The sequence below is a fragment of the Peromyscus eremicus genome, chromosome 3 (genome assembly GCF_949786415.1).
Source record: "Peromyscus eremicus chromosome 3, PerEre_H2_v1, whole genome shotgun sequence".
NCBI lineage: Eukaryota > Metazoa > Chordata > Mammalia > Rodentia > Cricetidae > Peromyscus > Peromyscus eremicus.
Genome location: NC_081418.1, coordinates 63,611,764 through 63,629,389, shown reverse-complemented (window position 1 = coordinate 63,629,389; position 17,626 = coordinate 63,611,764). Strand labels below are relative to the sequence as shown.

General features: G+C 40.6%; 1 protein-coding gene across 3 annotated transcripts in view; it reads right to left on the bottom strand.

Moving 5' to 3' along the window:
* The window catches only part of Rnf32 (ring finger protein 32), a 34,724-nt gene that overhangs the window by 16,370 nt on the left and 728 nt on the right, over nt 1–17,626 (bottom strand). For 2 of the 3 annotated variants that reach the window (XM_059257782.1, XM_059257783.1), the window contains exons 2-7: nt 16,259–16,346; nt 15,449–15,713; nt 11,610–11,752; nt 9,016–9,048; nt 8,397–8,521; nt 7,890–7,998 (exon numbers count right to left, since the gene is read on the bottom strand). In XM_059257782.1, the coding sequence (XP_059113765.1) occupies nt 7,890–7,998; nt 8,397–8,521; nt 9,016–9,048; nt 11,610–11,752; nt 15,449–15,713; nt 16,259–16,273 (690 nt within the window). In that variant the 5' untranslated portion in view covers nt 16,274–16,346. Of the gene's footprint in view, nt 1–1,353; nt 1,541–7,889; nt 7,999–8,396; nt 8,522–9,015; nt 9,049–11,609; nt 11,753–15,448; nt 15,714–16,258; nt 16,347–17,626 lie in introns of all 3 variants that reach the window. The other variant, XR_009378233.1, reaches the window with a different exon arrangement.

Sequence of the window (17,626 nt, the reverse complement as noted above, 5' to 3'; positions counted from 1 at the left end):
TCATAGGTCAAATAGGTTCTTGTTTTAGCTTTAAATATATGGAGCATACCTGTGATAATGCATTAAGAAAATGTGCTTCTAGAATGCCCTTTAAATGTCCCTTAAATCACAAATACATTTCATGATTTGTCATTAGTCTCTGTATTTTTTTCTATCTATAAAGACATTTTGACAATTTTGTGTGGTTATCAGTTATTTCCTTACTGTGAGTGAACCACACTCAGAAAGGTGGCTCCCATTCCAGATTATAATATTAGCTTATAGTGCTTTCTGTTCTCATGTTCTCTTTAATTGTTCTATTAGGGATCCCAAGCGGGTTATATGGCCTGGATGTTGCCCAGCCACCCTGGGGAGGGTGCTGTACTTTGCTGAGCTCATGAATTTAATGCACCTCTCACCTGGAAACACCCCACAGCACACCAAGGGATAATGTCAGCCTGATAACCTGAGCAGCCCTTAGACCCATCAAGGTGACACCTTGGTGATGTGAAATTCACTAATAACTCACCTTATCAGTCTTCCAGAGTCCACAACATTCTAACATCTACAAATTGCAGACTGATATTTCCTAGAGTATTTCTGTAGCTCCGAGTTCTACCAAGTTGTTAAGACAGGGAGAAGCCATCACGTTGATAGTCATTTGATTACTGTCACACAGCCTAGACAACCAAGGGCAGTGAGAAGGGTACATACCTACTGCCAATGCACTGTGTCATATCATAATCTTAATTTGCTTAAAATGGGCTTGAGGTTATGGATTTCAAATGTCTAGTGGGAAAGGAGGCAGTGATGAGGCCAAAAGAGAGACAATTTAAGATATGGCTTAGAAAACCAGCAGAGCTAGGAATTTCTGAATTCCAGAATCAATCAAACTCCCAAATCAGAGGCACTGACACAATGCTTGTTTGTGGCATAACTTTTGAGTACAACCTCATGGTGATCTGAATTATATATCTGTGTCCTTCCCTGCCCGTACATCATACTCAAATGAAGCAAGACTGTCTTTGGAGGAAAAGAAGGCTGCTTGTGTTAATGTTCAGCTATTTATATGTAAAGAGCTGTTACACATAACATCCCCACGTGACTCCCAGTACTTATGGAGTATGGCTGCCCTTTGCAAATGATCACAGTGTGCATGTGACAACAGCAAGTTTACTCTCTTGAAAGGCTTTTTGAAAAAAGCCTATGAAAGTCAGTATGGAAGTTTAAAAAAATCTAAAAATTGAACCATCATGCACTACACCTGTGCCACGCTTGGGCACATAGCTAAGTATCCTAAATTGCAGAACAAACATAGCTGCACAGCCATGTTTACTGCACTACTGTTCACAACGGAGAAGGTAAGGAACCAACCTGCATGTCCACCTTCAGGTGCATGAAGAACAAAGGCTTTGTTTCTGTCATGTGTACACATGAGCTGGGTCTCTCAAAACAGTGTGTTTCTTATTGTGGCTGAGAAAAGCTGTGTGTCTTTCAGACCACTGCTCTACACAACAACAGTCCTCAGTTTCTTCTGTACACTAACGTTTTCTAGGATCATCTTCAGAAGCCCCAAAATAAAAAGCCAGACATAACATATATTAAATATACTTGATACTTTTCCTTTTCTCTTAAACATTTTAATTTTTTATTAGTTTGTAACACATTAGCATATCAACTAATGGGATTCAATATGACATTGTATATATATAAAATACTCTGCTTGTTTGTCCCCCAAACCCTCTATTCCCCCTCCCTGAAAGTTACTTTCCTTCCAAGTGGTCCCCATTATGCTTTCATATCATATACATATTTATAAATCTAGATCTTGTGTATCAGAGAAAACATATTTGTTTGTAATAGGGGTTATCTCGTAACATGAGATAATTTCATTTTTTGCGAGAATAAAATTACATTGTGTATGACAACCATATTTCCTATCTTCTTTCTTCATCCACACCAGGCTAGTTCCTTGTGTGTTTTGAACAGTGGTGCAGTATACACAGCTATGCAGTTTGGTCTGTTTTCTGATTTAGGATACTTAGGTATGTGCCCAAGAGTGGCACAGCTATAGTACATGATGGTTCAATTTTTGGATTTTTTTGAGAAATATCTATACTGATGTTCATAGTGGGTATACCAATAAATATTCCCAGCAGCAGCAGTAAGAGTTCCTCTTTCCCCATATCCTTACTAGTGTGTTGTGGTTGTCTTAATACTAGCTATAGTAAACAGGGCGAGATGGACTATCACTATAGATTTGATTTGCATTTTCCTAATTTTGGCTAACAGTGGCTGATTTTTCATGTTTATTAGCCTCTTGAATTTATTGTGGGAACTGTTTGTGTAGTTTATTTTTATTTTTTTTGTTATATAGCCTAGACACTCTCAGTTGAATAGTTGGCAAGTACTTTTTCTCCCATTCTGTAGGCCGTCTCTTCACTCAATTATTTTTTAGCTGTGTAGAAACTTTAAATTTCATGCAACACCATTTATTAATTCTCAGTATTATTTCCAGAGCTGTTGGAGTCCTCCCTATGTATGTATCCTGAAGTGGTACCCTTATTTTTCTTTTAGTAGTTTCAGGTATTACATTAAGATACACGTTCCATTTGGAATAGAATTTCCCACAGGATGAGAGGGACCTAGCGTCATTCTTCTTGTGAAATCCAGTTTCCTAGCACAATGATTGAGATTTGTTTTCAATGTGCTTTTGACATCTTTGTCAATAATTAGGTGGCTGTAGATTGTGGGTTTCTTTCTGGCTCCTCTATTCTACCCCATTGGTCCACTTGTCTATTTTTGTGTCAGTACCATGTTGATTTTGTTATTATGACTGTAGTATACTTTGAGATCAGGTATTATACCTCTAGCATTGTTCTTTCTGCTCAGGATCATTTGGCTATTTAGTGCTTCTATATTAATTTTAGGCTTTTTTCCAATCCTTTGAAGAATGTTATCAGAAATTTGATGGAGATTACATAGAATCTGTAAATTGCTTTTGCTCAAATGGCTAGTTTTCACAATATTCTATAACTCCATGTGTATGGGAAGTCTTTCCATATTATAATGTCTCCATCAATTTCTTCAGTGTTTTAAATTTTCACTGTTTTTCAACTCTTTGGTTAGGTTTATTCCTGGGTGTTTTATTTTTCTGAGGCTATTGTGAATGGGACTGTTTTCAGAGTGGGAGTAATAATCTCCCATACTATTATATCTGGACCTATGTGGCCCTTAATATCCAGGAGTGTATGATTTACAAAGCAGGATATACCAATGTCCAGTGCTTATATACTACATTCACTGCACATTCTTGGTGGACTTTTTACTTTATAAAATTGTAATCACCTTATTTATTGCTTCAAATTTCTGACTGAAGTCTTCTTTTTTCTCTTGTGAATGTGTTTAGCGTATATATGTGGGTATGTGTGTGCATGCTGGTGCAAGTGTATGCCAGAGGGTGATGTCTGGTATCTTTCTCAATTGTTCTTCACCTTAATTTTTTGTAACAGAGTCTCTCATTTAACTAGGCTGGCTGGCCACTGGGCTCCCAAGATTCTCCTCTACCCACTTGGGATTACAGGTGTATGCTACTTTTGTCTGGGTGCTGAGCATCATGTCTTCATGCTTGTGCAGCATTTTATCAACTAACCCATCTCTCCAACCCTTCAAACCTGCCTTCTCAGCTGTCAGCATAGCTTGTTCCCAGCTTCTACTTCCTTAGTATATGGACTCCCACCTCTCACTTTTAACGTTTTTTCCCCCTATGAACAACAAATAGTTTGTTCTTGGTTGCTAATGAAGAGCCTCAGACTACAGTGGACACAACTGCAAAAGTGCTCCCTTCTCAGAGAAGCGGTGTTGATGCTGGAATAGAATCATAAAAGCCAGAGGGCCCTTGTGGGCCTGCAATGGTTCCCAGCTCTTCCCTGCAGGATGGAAGGTGGTGCTGAGCAGAGAGACCTGTCTTCATTTGATGGCTGGTCCTAGTTTTCCTTGTCACTCTTATGAGAAACTGAAAATGTGTTTTCTTACATGGAAGGAATTATTTGGAGACTTTAAAAATCTCTAAGAAAAATGATAGAGAGGCTCATTTGTAGCCAGTAAAGATACAACAAATGTTTTCAGAAAAGCATTTTGAGTCATGAACAGCCATCAGGGCTGAGCCTCAGACACTAACGGGGCTCCCTTTACTTCAGAATACAGCCTCACGAACTTCCACAACATCACTGGACTCCAAGAACAACCACCAGCATTGGGTCTTTCACATGTTCTCAGATTACATGAGTGAATCTGCTGTGTCACAACCTCATAGATAAATATTAGTGTAGTGAGGACCATCAGTCGATTGTCACGACTGCTTTATGTGACAGCAAAGTATAGCCTAGACTTTCCAAAGTCATTATATGTAAACATAAACAAACTATCCACATACAGACGGCAAATAGTTATCAAGTCATAGTTTTGCAAAAGCAAACAATGACTTTGACTTATAAGCCATATATTATTGCACATTAGAAATTATAAAGGGCTTCTGGCTCAGTGGGTTTTGCTTGTAGTCACAGCTTACACTTCAACTTACAAATTGAGGACCAGCCTCGGCAACATAGTAAGACTATCTCAAGAAAAAAACAAAAACAAAAAATAATCACTAGGAATACTCAGAGAATAACACTGACCATCAAACAAACCACGGACTATAATGCACAGGAGAGCACAGAAAGAGAACAACTGCAGAAGACATAAGTCTGAATGGAAGCTGAAACTGAGCTCTAAAGAGAGATGTTTGAAATATGATAAACTGGCCCAAAGTGCCTATCCGGGTTTGATTCAGGGTCATGTTGACTAATGAGTAGAGATAGAGATGCGGTCTAGAAGGGAGGCTGGCGTGCTGCCTTCTATGTCGGAAAGAGGAACAACTCATCCTGGGAAGTGAGGACAGACACACTCTTTCATCCAGTTAACGATCAGGACTTTACACAATTTGATTTCTTCTGCACATGGCAGTGTTTGAGAAAGAATCTGGCAGTGTGGGAAAACAGGAAGCTTTTCACCCAACAGTAGGCAGGAATGAGGGATTCTTTTTAGAAATTCATCCCTATCCCAGATATTCTGGGTTCCCTATTCAGCTAGGAGAGATCAAGGTTTTTGAGATCTTTTGTTTTTTCTTGGTCAAATTCAACTTTGTAGGCAGTCCCTGTGCCTTTTGCCTTTGGGTCTCCTGCTGCCTCTGACAGCCAAAGGCACGAGCTTTTTCTAGGCCAGGCCAACCAGTACCCAGGTGTCTTCTAGCCACCACCCACTGCTCCATTCTGACTTGACAATGCAGTGTGCAAAGCCATTAGCTTAGCATCCGTATCACATTTAATGCCACTCTACTCTTCAAGGAAATTCAATGTTTTTCTTAGTTAAATATGAGGAACAGTGACAACCACAACATGTCAAATGTTCTGATTTACATAGTCTCATAACAGTGTTGCTTGGAACAAATACTTTAGTGCCTGAAGGGGCTCTAGGCAGTCAGAGCATGGCGAACATGGCTCTGGCAGGCCTTGCCCCTTCTCCCACTCCCTCTGACTTGCTAAAAACCATTAGATTACATTCCACAGATAGCCACCAAGGTCTATTCCATTATTTGGCCACTTCTTTTTTCTAAGGCTGACTACCAAGGTCCAGCTATCCAAGTATTGAAGTCCAGCAATCAAAAGAAGCCCCTCTACTTCATCTAATCAATATGCCCAATTAAAATTAAACATCTCATCCTAACACGGGGTGGGGAGGGTGCTTCCCCCTTTACATTCATAAACTACCATTTGCCTATGGGCCATGTCTGTCTCTTCTCTATCCAGAGGCACTCCTTTGTCCTTCCAGGACAAATACCCCTTCTTCCCTCTCCCTTGTTCCCTTTCCCTTCTCCCTTTTCCTCTCTCTCTTGTCTTTGTCTCTTATTCCCTGCTCTTTTTCCTTCTGGGGCAAATAAATCTCCTTTGTGCTGAGAACTTGGTCTTGGGGTGTCTTGTGCTGATACCAATCCCTTTAGTGCCTAGGAAAGATACTAGAAAAAATTTATATTGCGTTATAATCAATGTAGTTCTAACACAGCTGAAATGGGCTGGCTCACCTAGGTAAGGGCAAAGCCACACACAAAGTCACAGACACTCCCATTTCTTCCTCTGAGGTAAATGAGTCTCTTATGAGACCAGGAAATATGTGGTTGTGATCACTCACTCAGTCTTGTGCCTAAAGCAGCAATAACTAGGAAAATAGTTAGAAAATAAGGAACTGTGTTTTTTATTAAAGGTTGTCTTTTATATTCACAATCCTAAATGGAAGAACAAAAAGCTAAACTAAACATGTCAATGATACTTCTATAGGGAATGATAACAGCAGTGTGACTATGAGAAGATGATTCTTTTCTTTCTCTTTTTTCCCCCTGAACTAACATCTTGGCTCTCTTTTCACTTTTTTTTTAAATAATTTGTTTTATTTGATGTACATTGATGCTTTGCCTGCAGGTATGTCTTTATGAGGGCACTGGATCCCTTGTAACAGAAGTTACAGACAGTTGTGAGCTGCCATGTGGGTGCTGGGAATTGAACACAGGTCCTCTGGAAGAGCATCAGTGCTCTCAACTGCTGAGCCATCTCTCCAACCAATCCTTTTCTTTTTTGAGATGGGGCCTTGCTGTGGTAACTAAGCTGGCCTCAAATTCCAGATTCAAGCAGTCTTTCTATCTCAGTTTCCCAGGTGTTGACTATAGACATGGATCATTATGTCTGGCTGAGGAGTTTATCTCAGTGATCTGAGTCTGGCATGTTGTGATACTAGTGTTACCATAAACAAACACAGAATATTAGCAAACCTAAAACAAGGTATATGAAAATTAACTTGGAAAGATACTAATGTTTTCAACAAATATAAAATTTCAGTGCCTACTATGTGTTTCTTTATAATTGATTCTTAGGTCAGCAGTGACACTCACATCCCAGGTAAGGGAAAGAGCCCCCAAGCACCTACTAATGGTGGCTAGACCTGCTATGCTGGAGCAGACATGAGAAAGGTTCTCTACTTAGGGCTGGTTATTTCTAATACCTGCCAGTCCTTTCTGTTCAAATGGAGACATGGAAAACTGTTAAAAAGCACCTCTCATGTGGTGGTTTTAAAGAAAATGGCTCCCAAAGGGAGTGGCACTATTAGGAGGTGTGGCTTTGTTGGAGTAGGTATAGCTTTGTTAGAGGAAGTATGTCACTATGGGGGTGGGCTTTGAGGTCTTATAATGCTCAAGCCATGCCCAGTGTCTCAGACTATTTCCTGTTGCCTGCACAAGATGTAGAACTCTCAGTTACCTCTCCAGCACCATGTCTGTCTGCATGCTGCCATGTCCCACCATGATGATAATAGACTGAACCTCTGAACTGTAAGCCACCCCAATTAAGTATTTTCCTTCATAAGAGTTGCTGTGGTCATGGTATCTCTTTACAGTAATAGAAGCCCTAACTAACACACCCCACATAACATAAAACGTGGAAAGTAAGCATAAGCAAGCACAAACCGGAGTTGTCTATTTCTGTATTGTGGTGACCCCTACAAGGCTCAGCCAGCTACCAGGAGATGTTAGTGAGGTCTCTATTTTCACTCATGTTGTAGGCATAACTGGGGCCTCTTAGAATTGAAAAACTCAAGTTTGTCTTATTTTATCAGAAGATGGTACCACCAAACAGCATACAATCGTCAAACCAAAGCTGATCTGAATGTCATTTTTTCATGCAATGAGGTTGGAGGCCACTAAGTTGAGCAGAAAGCTCTAAAAGTGAAGTCAGCAGCAGTTGCACTGCCTGTTAGCTTTACTGGTCCCTAATATTCACCCACATAGACCATGTGTGTGTGGATAGGTAGTGATACACACCCACCTTTTCCTCAAAGAACTTTCTCCTTAACTTGGCATCTGTAGGAGGGATTGTTTTCCTTAGGTTTCTGTACCATTTTCTAACGATGTACCCTCTCCAGTAGGCTTGGATTCTAAAACAGAGATGTAGAAATGATGACCGCCTAATAGCCTTATTTTTAAATTAAAAATTATTTTATTATGCATATGAATGTTTTGTTTGCATGAATATCTATACCACTTGTTTGCCTGGTACCCATGGAGGTCAGAGAGGACATGCAATTCCTGGAACTAGAGTTACAGACAGTTGTGAGCCACACCATGTGGGTACTGGGATTGAACCTGGGTCTTCTAGAGCAGTTAGTTCTCTTGACCACTGAGCCATCTCTTTAGCCCTTAATGGCCTTATTTTTAACAAGTATTTCAGTACTCTTCCCAGCTTGGGCTGCTCTGGTGACCTCTTGTATTAGTAATCACAGCTTGAGCTGCAAACATTTGTCTCCCCTCTGCAAGGCACTGAGGACACTCTTACCTGGTGGCACTCTTTACTCTGAACAGGCGGGCCCCATCGTGTATCACTCTGGTTTGATATTGGTTCTTTCTACAGAGGGGACAGGTTTTTTTATTTGTGAACTTTTCAAAAGCCTGAAGGCATGCCTGAAGAAAAGGATTTCACTTAAAACTTTACAAGTAATTACTTATAAACATTTTTTTACTTCTAATGTAATTGCAGTATTCTTTCTCTCATAATTGAGACTCAGTCCAATTTAGATTATGAAGTGAAGTAGTTTCATCAGATGTTAACACCTTCCTCATGAAACCTGTTCCAAAAATGATTTCCACAAGAACATGCATGCAGAGACTTCAAAAACCTCTGAGTGTCAAGTGGCTTAAAGGTAAAATGCTATGTGTCAGACTGCCGTGCAAACAGCCGGCAGGAAGTAAGCTATCAGCAGCCTTGATGTGTGGTACTAACAATCTGCTACACAAACATCTGTGCTTCTGTCACACAAAATCCATGATGTTCACAACAGGATGAGCTGTAGTCTACCCTAAAGCCATAATTCCAACTATGAATGATGCTCAGGGATCACAAATGGCTCTTTCAGTGAGTGAGGGAAGGAGGCCAGGCCCAGAGTAGGATTACTTGCCTTGTGGAATACATGTGAGCAGGAAAGCAGCACCTGTCCACAGGAGAGAGCAGAGTCCTAGGTTAGTAATGTATCCTCTGGAAGAGCATCTAAATACTTGAAGGTAACATTCAGACAGCTGAGCAGTTCACACTTATAGTTTTCAGTTTAATATAGTTAGTATAAGCATATCATCTAAACAAAGCCAATGGCCTGATACCATAAAACAACACATCATGCTTGATAGTAAGCCAGTAAAAGGAGTGCCAAGGTAGACACTGCTAGGTAGGTAGGGTGGGGCAGGAAGGAACCCATCCATGTGGTGTGGACTTGGTAGAAGGAGCAGAGACACGACAAGCAAGCATCTTTTATATGGCTTTGTTCAGCTAAATTACACTCTGAAACTTAAAATCACAGCTTACTGTGACATAATTGTGAGAGTTTTACATTTAAATAGCAAGACATCATGGAGACAAATTACATTTTTCTTTTTAAATGGAGAGCAAGTATGTTTGTAAGAAAACTTCACCCTTCTGACTCAAAATTCTCACCCAACAGTGATGTTTTGACCTGGAGAAACAAAAAATAAAACTACTTAAACCCAGTAAGGAGAAAGGATTTTAGACCATTAGCCATGGGCAGGTATAATGGGCTGTGGAGAAGGTGGGCAGATGCATGTCCTACTGTCTTCAGTGACCATCCCCTGTGCTGTTGCTCACTCTGCACTTTTCTCAAGTGGGATTAAGGAAAGAAATCTGAGAATAGAGCTCATAAACTTCTAAAACCTTTTCTTAAAAAAATATTTATTTTATTCTAGGAGTAGAGGTGTTTTGCTTGCATGTATGTCTGTGTACCACATCCATAGGGTACCCATAAAGGCCAGAAGATGGCCTTAGATCCCCTGAAACTGGAGTTAGCGGTGGTTGTAAGCACCATATGGACGCTAGGAATTGAACCCCAGTACTCTGGATGAGCAGCCAGTGCTCTTAACTTGTGAGCCATGTCTCTATCTCCCTAAAACCTTTCCTGGACCCTGCCAACTGTATGCTTAAATTTAATTAACTATTGTATTAAAATCATCGTTGGACTCAGTTATTCTTTTTAAATATAATTTTTCAAAGTCTTTTATCAACAGATATCAATCTGCTCTAAATTATGTAATTCTTCTATAATTCTAATATTTAATATTAGAACATTATCTTTGAGATATCCATATATTCATTATAGGCAAACAGTTTATGGTGATAGTTACACAAGTGAGGACCAAACTCCATTTACATTTTGTCATAATTTCTGAGTTGGCCTGTTGTGAATTACCTGAGTTCTGTTCTCACTGTTAGATGGTGTCGTAAGAATAAGATTACTTGAAACTATCTTGAACTTATCCTATGGTGGGAAAATTATTATTATTTACTTATTTTTGTGTGGGTGTTTTTCCTGCATGTATGTCTGATTTGTATGCCTGGTGCCCATGGAAGTCAGAAGAGGGCATAGGATCTCCCAGAACTAGAGTTGTGAGCCACCATGTGGGTTCTGGGAATCGAACCTGGGTCTTCTGGAAGAACAGCCAATAAGTACTTTTAGCCATTGAGCCATCTGTCTAACCCAGAAAAACTGTTTTTAACTAAGAAGAAATCTAATAAGGGAATAATAAACGCAAGATTAACACAGTAGTATTTTTAATCAAACAAAATGACAAAGTTTTTAGTGAAATGCTTACATAACACACTGAGATGTTTAAGTTTTCATTCTTCATACAACCAGGTTAAACATGTACAGCACAATAAATGAGGTTGCTGAGGCTGGATGATTCCCTGCAGCTTTAATGATCTTGTACTCTGGCACTAAATTACAAACTTCCCTACATATGACAGTTCTGTGATTCAAGAGCTGACAAATCTTCCCAGTATCCAAATCCTACATAAGATTTGGTCCTCTTGAGAACTAGAGGGAAAGTGTACTTTAAGCATCTTCACATTACTGAAGAGCAAAAATGTAATGACTGTGAATGTCCTTGCTGGTAGTGAAACAAGCATTTTTTTTTTTTTAAGTCTGAGAGGTCAGGATAGCCCATGAAGCTTTGGATCCTCAGCTGAGACCCAAGCCTGGCTAAATGCTGGCTTTTCTCAGCTGCTGTCTCAGTGCCTACCATGTAGAAGCTAAGGCAACACACTATGCAAAAGCCTTCAGGAAAACCATGTTTCTCCCCAGATTCTGAAAGCATGAGTGACCTTGGCTCCTTGGAGCTGGCAGGTTAGTCAGGCACAGCGATGGGTCTGTGTGGCAGGTCATGAGCTTTCTATATACCAGGATGACCACCCATCTTATACTGAGAGATGTATGAACAAAGATTTTACTTTATATCAGGATTCTCCCATGAAGTCTTTGAAGATATTCAAAGCATCCTTTCATGCAAATGGCATACTTGGACTTAGTGTCACACCACTAAGTGGACACCGTCAAGTGATAGTGTTCAGCCATACACACACACTTCAGGGGTGGTAGAGAAAATGTTAAATATTTGGAAGTTACAAAGGACCATGGAATTGGGTGGCTCACTGGCTAGTACTGGGGAAGCAGTGCTGGGCTGATCTAAAGTTCTGTCTGTAATGTACCTGGGGACGGAGCTCAAATTCTTCTTTACATATTGGGCATGGCTGCATGGAGTCCCCTTGCAGGAGTGATCTCTGCTTCACTCTCTCCCATTCATCTGATGACAGTGGCAATGGAGGAGTTGGCAAGAGGCCCAGTTTCTGGGCTACAGGAAAGATAAGACACAATGTAAACTCATGGATTTTAGCATACATAGTCACATAAAATTTTTAATAGATAATCTGTATGCAGATATTCTAGAGAAGCATTATAGCAACCTTTTACAACACATAGCAAGGTGCTTTTCTATGGAGGTATGAGGGCAGTGATAACACGAGTTCACAATAATGATTTATGTTTTTATTATACAGACTTTGTCATCATTCTGAATGTTGAGTGATTTTTTAAGCAGGCAGGATTGACGTTTAGTTGTATAGAAGTTGAAGAATATTAATTTTTTTGCCATTTTTCTTCTTGTATTTCACCTAATTTAACTGTCAGCCTGTAGCACTGACTTCTTCCACTTAGCCTTGCTGCCCTCACCAATGACCTTTACAAAGTGCACATCAATCACATGCTACCTAAGAATATATTCCTTAAGTGAGAGGTTTATAAGTACCCATCACATGCGCTTATATCCCATGGGGAGACTCACTTTGAAAAGTACCTGCAACATTCCTGGGCATAGGGCTAGTAGGACTGTAAATGTAAACCACTATCTGCAAACTGCCAAATAACAGTAAAGGTACATTTTTAAAAAGTCAGCCTAGCACAGAGGGCCATCAGAAAAGCACTCTTAGTCCTAGAAAAATTCATGGTAGAAGTATGAACATACTAATCTCACAGGAAGTAGATATATTTTCTAGGTACATAGACTTCTATGTCTTCCCAGAAAAAGTCACAGAACAGATGCTCAACCCATGGGACTCAACAATTTGGGATGTAGAGAAAACCAAAAAGACAATGAGGAGATAGAGTGTTAAGAGCTAAGTAGCTATGAGAGCATTTGTGTCAACATGGGAGGCAAACAGCAGTTCACAAGGATGTGTCTATCTGCACGAAGTTGCTGGGAAACAGTCTGCAAACAGATGTTTACCTAAGATGCTGGGAAAAGGAACTACAACCAAGTGAAGGAAACAAAACAGGAAATAACAAGGACAACAACAGAAATTCCAAGGAAACAGGAGCCAAAATGAAACCAGAACCAACAGCAGGTATAAATCCAAAATGTCTTTTCCCTCAAAGAGACATTTCTAATGAAATTGATCTAGATAAAATAAAAAGCACCAAGAGAAAATACAGAACAAGAAAGGGGAATAATCATAAAATGCATGCCCAAAGCAGGGAAAATGGCTCAGCCAGTAAAGTGCCATCCACATAAACATGGGTTCTATCACTAGCATCTGTGTAAAAGATGTCTACAGTAGTATGTGCCTACAGCCCTAGTGCAGGCAAGGCAGAGACAGGAGATCCTCAGAGCTTGCTGGCCAGCCAGTCTAGGTGAACTGGTGAGTTCTAGGTTAGTGAGAGACTCTGTCTAAAAAATAAGGTAGAGAGTGACTGAGGAAGATAACTGATACGAACCTTAGGTCTCCACATGTACATGCCTACACCTGTGAAAAAATACACAAACAAACATTCTGTTAAGAGCACCTATTTTCCAAACTCACCTGATAATATAGGTGAGATTAGCTCACTTCACTAGATTTACTTCTGGTAAAAATATACCAACACTAAAACCATCAGGAGAAGAAGAAACAGAAAGCAGAGTTGAGCCCAGAGCCATTAGGTTCAGGGCCTCTCCTGTCCTGAATTAGTACCTACCATCCTGGGCAATGAGCTCAGCCTTTATTCCTAGACTACTGATGGGCCTATGACTTACTGTAGGTGAAGTGACTCCTACTGTCAAGGGCCAGACTCTGAACTGTACAAACCTGTATCTGTAATAACACCTCAAAGTAGCAGAGCTGGGAACAGGCTTTCTTGGAAAACACCAGTGATAAGGCTTTCTCTCAAGGTGCCTGTCACTCTTAGCTGGCTATTCTGTATTTGTAACCAAACGTGGAAACTTTCTGCTCTTTACCCCAGCAACTAAAGGAACAAAAGGGGGGGGGGTTTACAAAACAGATGAACCATCTGAGGAGGGAGTTTCCTTTCTGTTTTGTGCAGGCCTCCTACTACCTCCTGGTTTTGTCACTTACACAACAACAGCCCTAACCAAACCTATTTTCCATGCCTAATCATTTAGAAACCTTTTATTTCTAGCTTCCCAGTGTAAAATGATCTCAGACTTACAAAAGACTATAAGAATGGTATAGAGTTCTGTGGCCTTAACGTGCTACTATTGTGATGGAAACCAGGGAAATAATGCTGAGCTAATTATCCACTGAAGTCATGCTCCCTTATCCATGGTTGCACTTTCTGGGCTTTTGGTGATTCATAGCCAACTACTATCTGAAAATATTCAATGGGAAATTTCAGAAATAATTCATAAGTTTTCAGTTTTTTGTCAATCTAAGCAGCACAGTGAAATCTCACTGTCCTGTGCTCCATTCCTGCCTTGTGTATCAGGCTGTATATGTGATGTACCCTTTGTCCCTCTGTAGTTGTCTTGGTGGTCAGACAGACTGTGGCAGTACTACAGCCTTAGGGTTTGCTGGGGCTCCCGAGCAACACAGCAGAGATTCTGGCCACTCAGGTGTGCCCAAGAGAGGAAGTGAAACAGGAAAGTTCTTGAATTCATGGGAAACAATTATATGCTGAGGTTGCCAAGGTAAGATCAAATCTTCTATCTGCCAAACTATAAATATAAAAAAGTAGATTCATGAGAATTTTACAGTTTTTACTCCTGTAATAGTCATGTAGGGCTGTGGTGAGAGCAGAGACAGGAAGGTGGAGTTTAAGGCAGCTTGAACTACATGGTGAGACTTTCTCTCAGAGGAGTAAAAGTTACGGCCTCAATGTATGGCAGGGATCCAATTAAGATGGAAAAGGCACTAAATTTGTAGATGGTATTTAAACTGATGTTAAAGTGTTTCACCAGAAAGCACTGAGCCTGTGAAAATTTTGGGAAGGAGTCCCTTGAAATGAGGAACATCAAGGCACCTAGTTCAAGTGAGGGATCACTACACAGATTCAAGGAAAGGTTTGGGCTGAAGAGTATAAGCATCACTGCTGGGGCTATGGAGACACTGATGCCTCACCTGGAGTTGAGGAAGCTGCTTAAGGAGGAAGGACACCACATGAAGGTAGTCTTCAATTCACTGTAACAAAGCTCTTCTAGAAGATGCCAGAGGGAAACTATGTTCACAAAACACAAAGATGCAGACACATGCCTATAAGCCAAGTACTCAGGAGGGTGAAGCAGGGAGATTGAGAGTGGAAGGCCAGCTTGAGCTACCCAAGGAGATTCCCAAAGCCAACAAAAATGTGCAAAGGAAGGCAGAAGAGCTTAAAATACAGAAGTACAGACCAACTCTGGCATTATGTGGGGTGCCCACAGGGCACATGATAAAGCCAGGCACAATGTACACAGCCAGGAATTCACTCACAAAAGCAAGTCCCCTGTTGCTGCAACTTAAGAGAATTGCTGACAGCCATCTTGCTTATGGGATACTTCCACAAATACTCTATCTCAGAAGTGAAAAAAAAAAAAAAACCCTTGGCAGAAGAAGAGTTGGCATTTAAGACCTCGTTAACAACACACTTGGCCGTCAGCATCTGCCGATACAATGAAAATGTTAAGGTTGTATTTGTACTCCCATACACCATTGCTTCAGCCCTTAAATAGGGTACCATCCAGCTTGAGGAGGCTACCTGGGGTTAATTAGCACCAAGCCAACGAATGACTAGATTATCTTACCTAAAGTTAGCGGTGGTGGTGTGGGGTCTAGAACATACTCCTTTTCGGGATCTTCCACTTTGGGGCCCTCTGTAGTCTTTCTAAGCCCAGTATCTACTATGGCTGTTGCGTCTCTTTTGAGAGGTTTTGACTTGTTTTCATTCTTTTGCACTTTTGTCTTACGAGGATCTGCTACTGAGAGATGTCCAAGTTGAAGATCATGTAAAATGTGGTCCTGTAAGGCAACTGCGGTGACTGCTAAGTTAACTTTTTTAGATGAGTGATCCTAAAAAATAGAAGGTGGGTTTTTTGTCTTAGTTACCGGAACAGTGTGTAACATATGTAACATCTTTTAGAAGAAAACTGAGGCTTGATGCTCCACTGATGGCATATTACCAAACCAATGGGAAGGAATGCTAGAGCCACTGTACCGAAGTCAGAGTAAACCCCAGGCCCAACATCTATGTTAGAAACAGAGGAAACCTTTTCATTTAATTACTGGAGCCTTAATTATAAACCAATAAATTCAAACCTGTGTAGGCCTAAATAAACCCCTGATGTTTTGCTGCAGCTAAATTAGACTCCAGGCAAACACTTTGCTCTTTGGTGAAAACTTAAAGTCTTTCCTGCAGGACAAGGTCCTCGAGCCAGGAGAGGCCTGCAGGCAGCACTTAGTGACTTACTGTTACCCACGCCACACACACTTCCCACTCCTGTTCACAGCTCCTCACAGACACAAGGTTTCTAAACTATTTTTATAATCAAAGAAGGCTCAGTTAGACTACATCCCATGAGTGAAACAATGGGTCGGTTTTGAGGAGGGTGGAATACCTTATTTTTTATCATGCTCAATAAGGAAACACTGTGTCGTGGCGTCAACAAAGTCTAGCATCACATTACAGTTCCTTCCATTCTTCTGCTGTGAACAGAAAGTGAGAGTATTTGTAAACATTGAGATCTACTAGGGCTATGGAGATGATGATAACAGGAATGCCAGCTACAGGGCAGCATGGAGCTACACCTTCCAATTGACACAGTCATAACCCAATCCATCCCTGTCCTCTAATAGCTTACCACAGTGCTGGAAAGAACAAAGAACAATCTAGCAGCCAAAACAAGAGTTTTAGAGCGAAGTCTCAGACCAAAATCAGACACTCAGTAAGTGAACAACCCTTAAAGACAACATTTAAGCCAAGGCTTGAAGAGAGAAATGAGCATGTTAGATAACATGAGCAAGAGCAAAGATGCTCAGGAAACCAGCATGGTGTGTTTGTTTTTCAGGGAGAAAGGAAACAATCAAGAAGTGGGTATAGGAGCATGCTGGCTACCTTCGTTTATGGCCAGCACACAAGTGGACAGAATATGAGTTCCAGCCTGCTTTCTGCTTCTTGGGGTAAGCTATCTACATCTCTGGCTCAGTTTTTACATCTATAAAAAACACAAAAACACTGACATTGCAGGAATATTATAGAAAAGAAGAAAACATCCTAAGGGCTTACAAAGGACTGTTCTGCATAAGATACCCTGTAAATATTTACTGTTGTTCCAATTCCCTCAAAAGCTGGGGGAAGTATTTGGTGTTGCCCCTTTTAGTTTTGGGACCATGGTGTTGTATTGTTTCTTTTTGCAGTATTTTTTATCAATACCTTGAGAATTTCATACAACATTTTTATTTAATAAATTTATTTATTTCATGGTGTTATTTTTTATAAAGGCAAGAGTCCACAATATTCTACAATGGAGAGAAACAGAGCACCTTTTAAAAAGCAACTTAGGGGATAGCATGGGGGACTCACTCCTAGAAGGGTGCTGGCAGAGCAGCTGTCTCCCAAGCGTGCAGAAGAGGCCCTCTGTTCTAAACCCAGCACTACAACATTTAAAAGGGTACAGGAACGTGAGTTCCATAGGAACTAATGTGCCAGACACCTGATTTAAGACTAAGGAAAGAACCAGCAGCTGCTCAGCTCCTTCAGCAGCCCAGATCATTTTCACTGTGCCCTCCTCCTTGTTCCTTTTCAGTTCTGGCAGGGGGCTCTAAGAAAGAAGTCTGTAGTCAATGTTCCTTGTCATGGCCTAGGCTGGAGCAAGGCATGTAAAATACTGAAAGGTCACTACCATCACTTTCCAAGTTCAAAATGCTTATAGTTCAGCATAGACCAAGTATGCATCATACCAAAAACGGTTTAATTTCCAACAAGA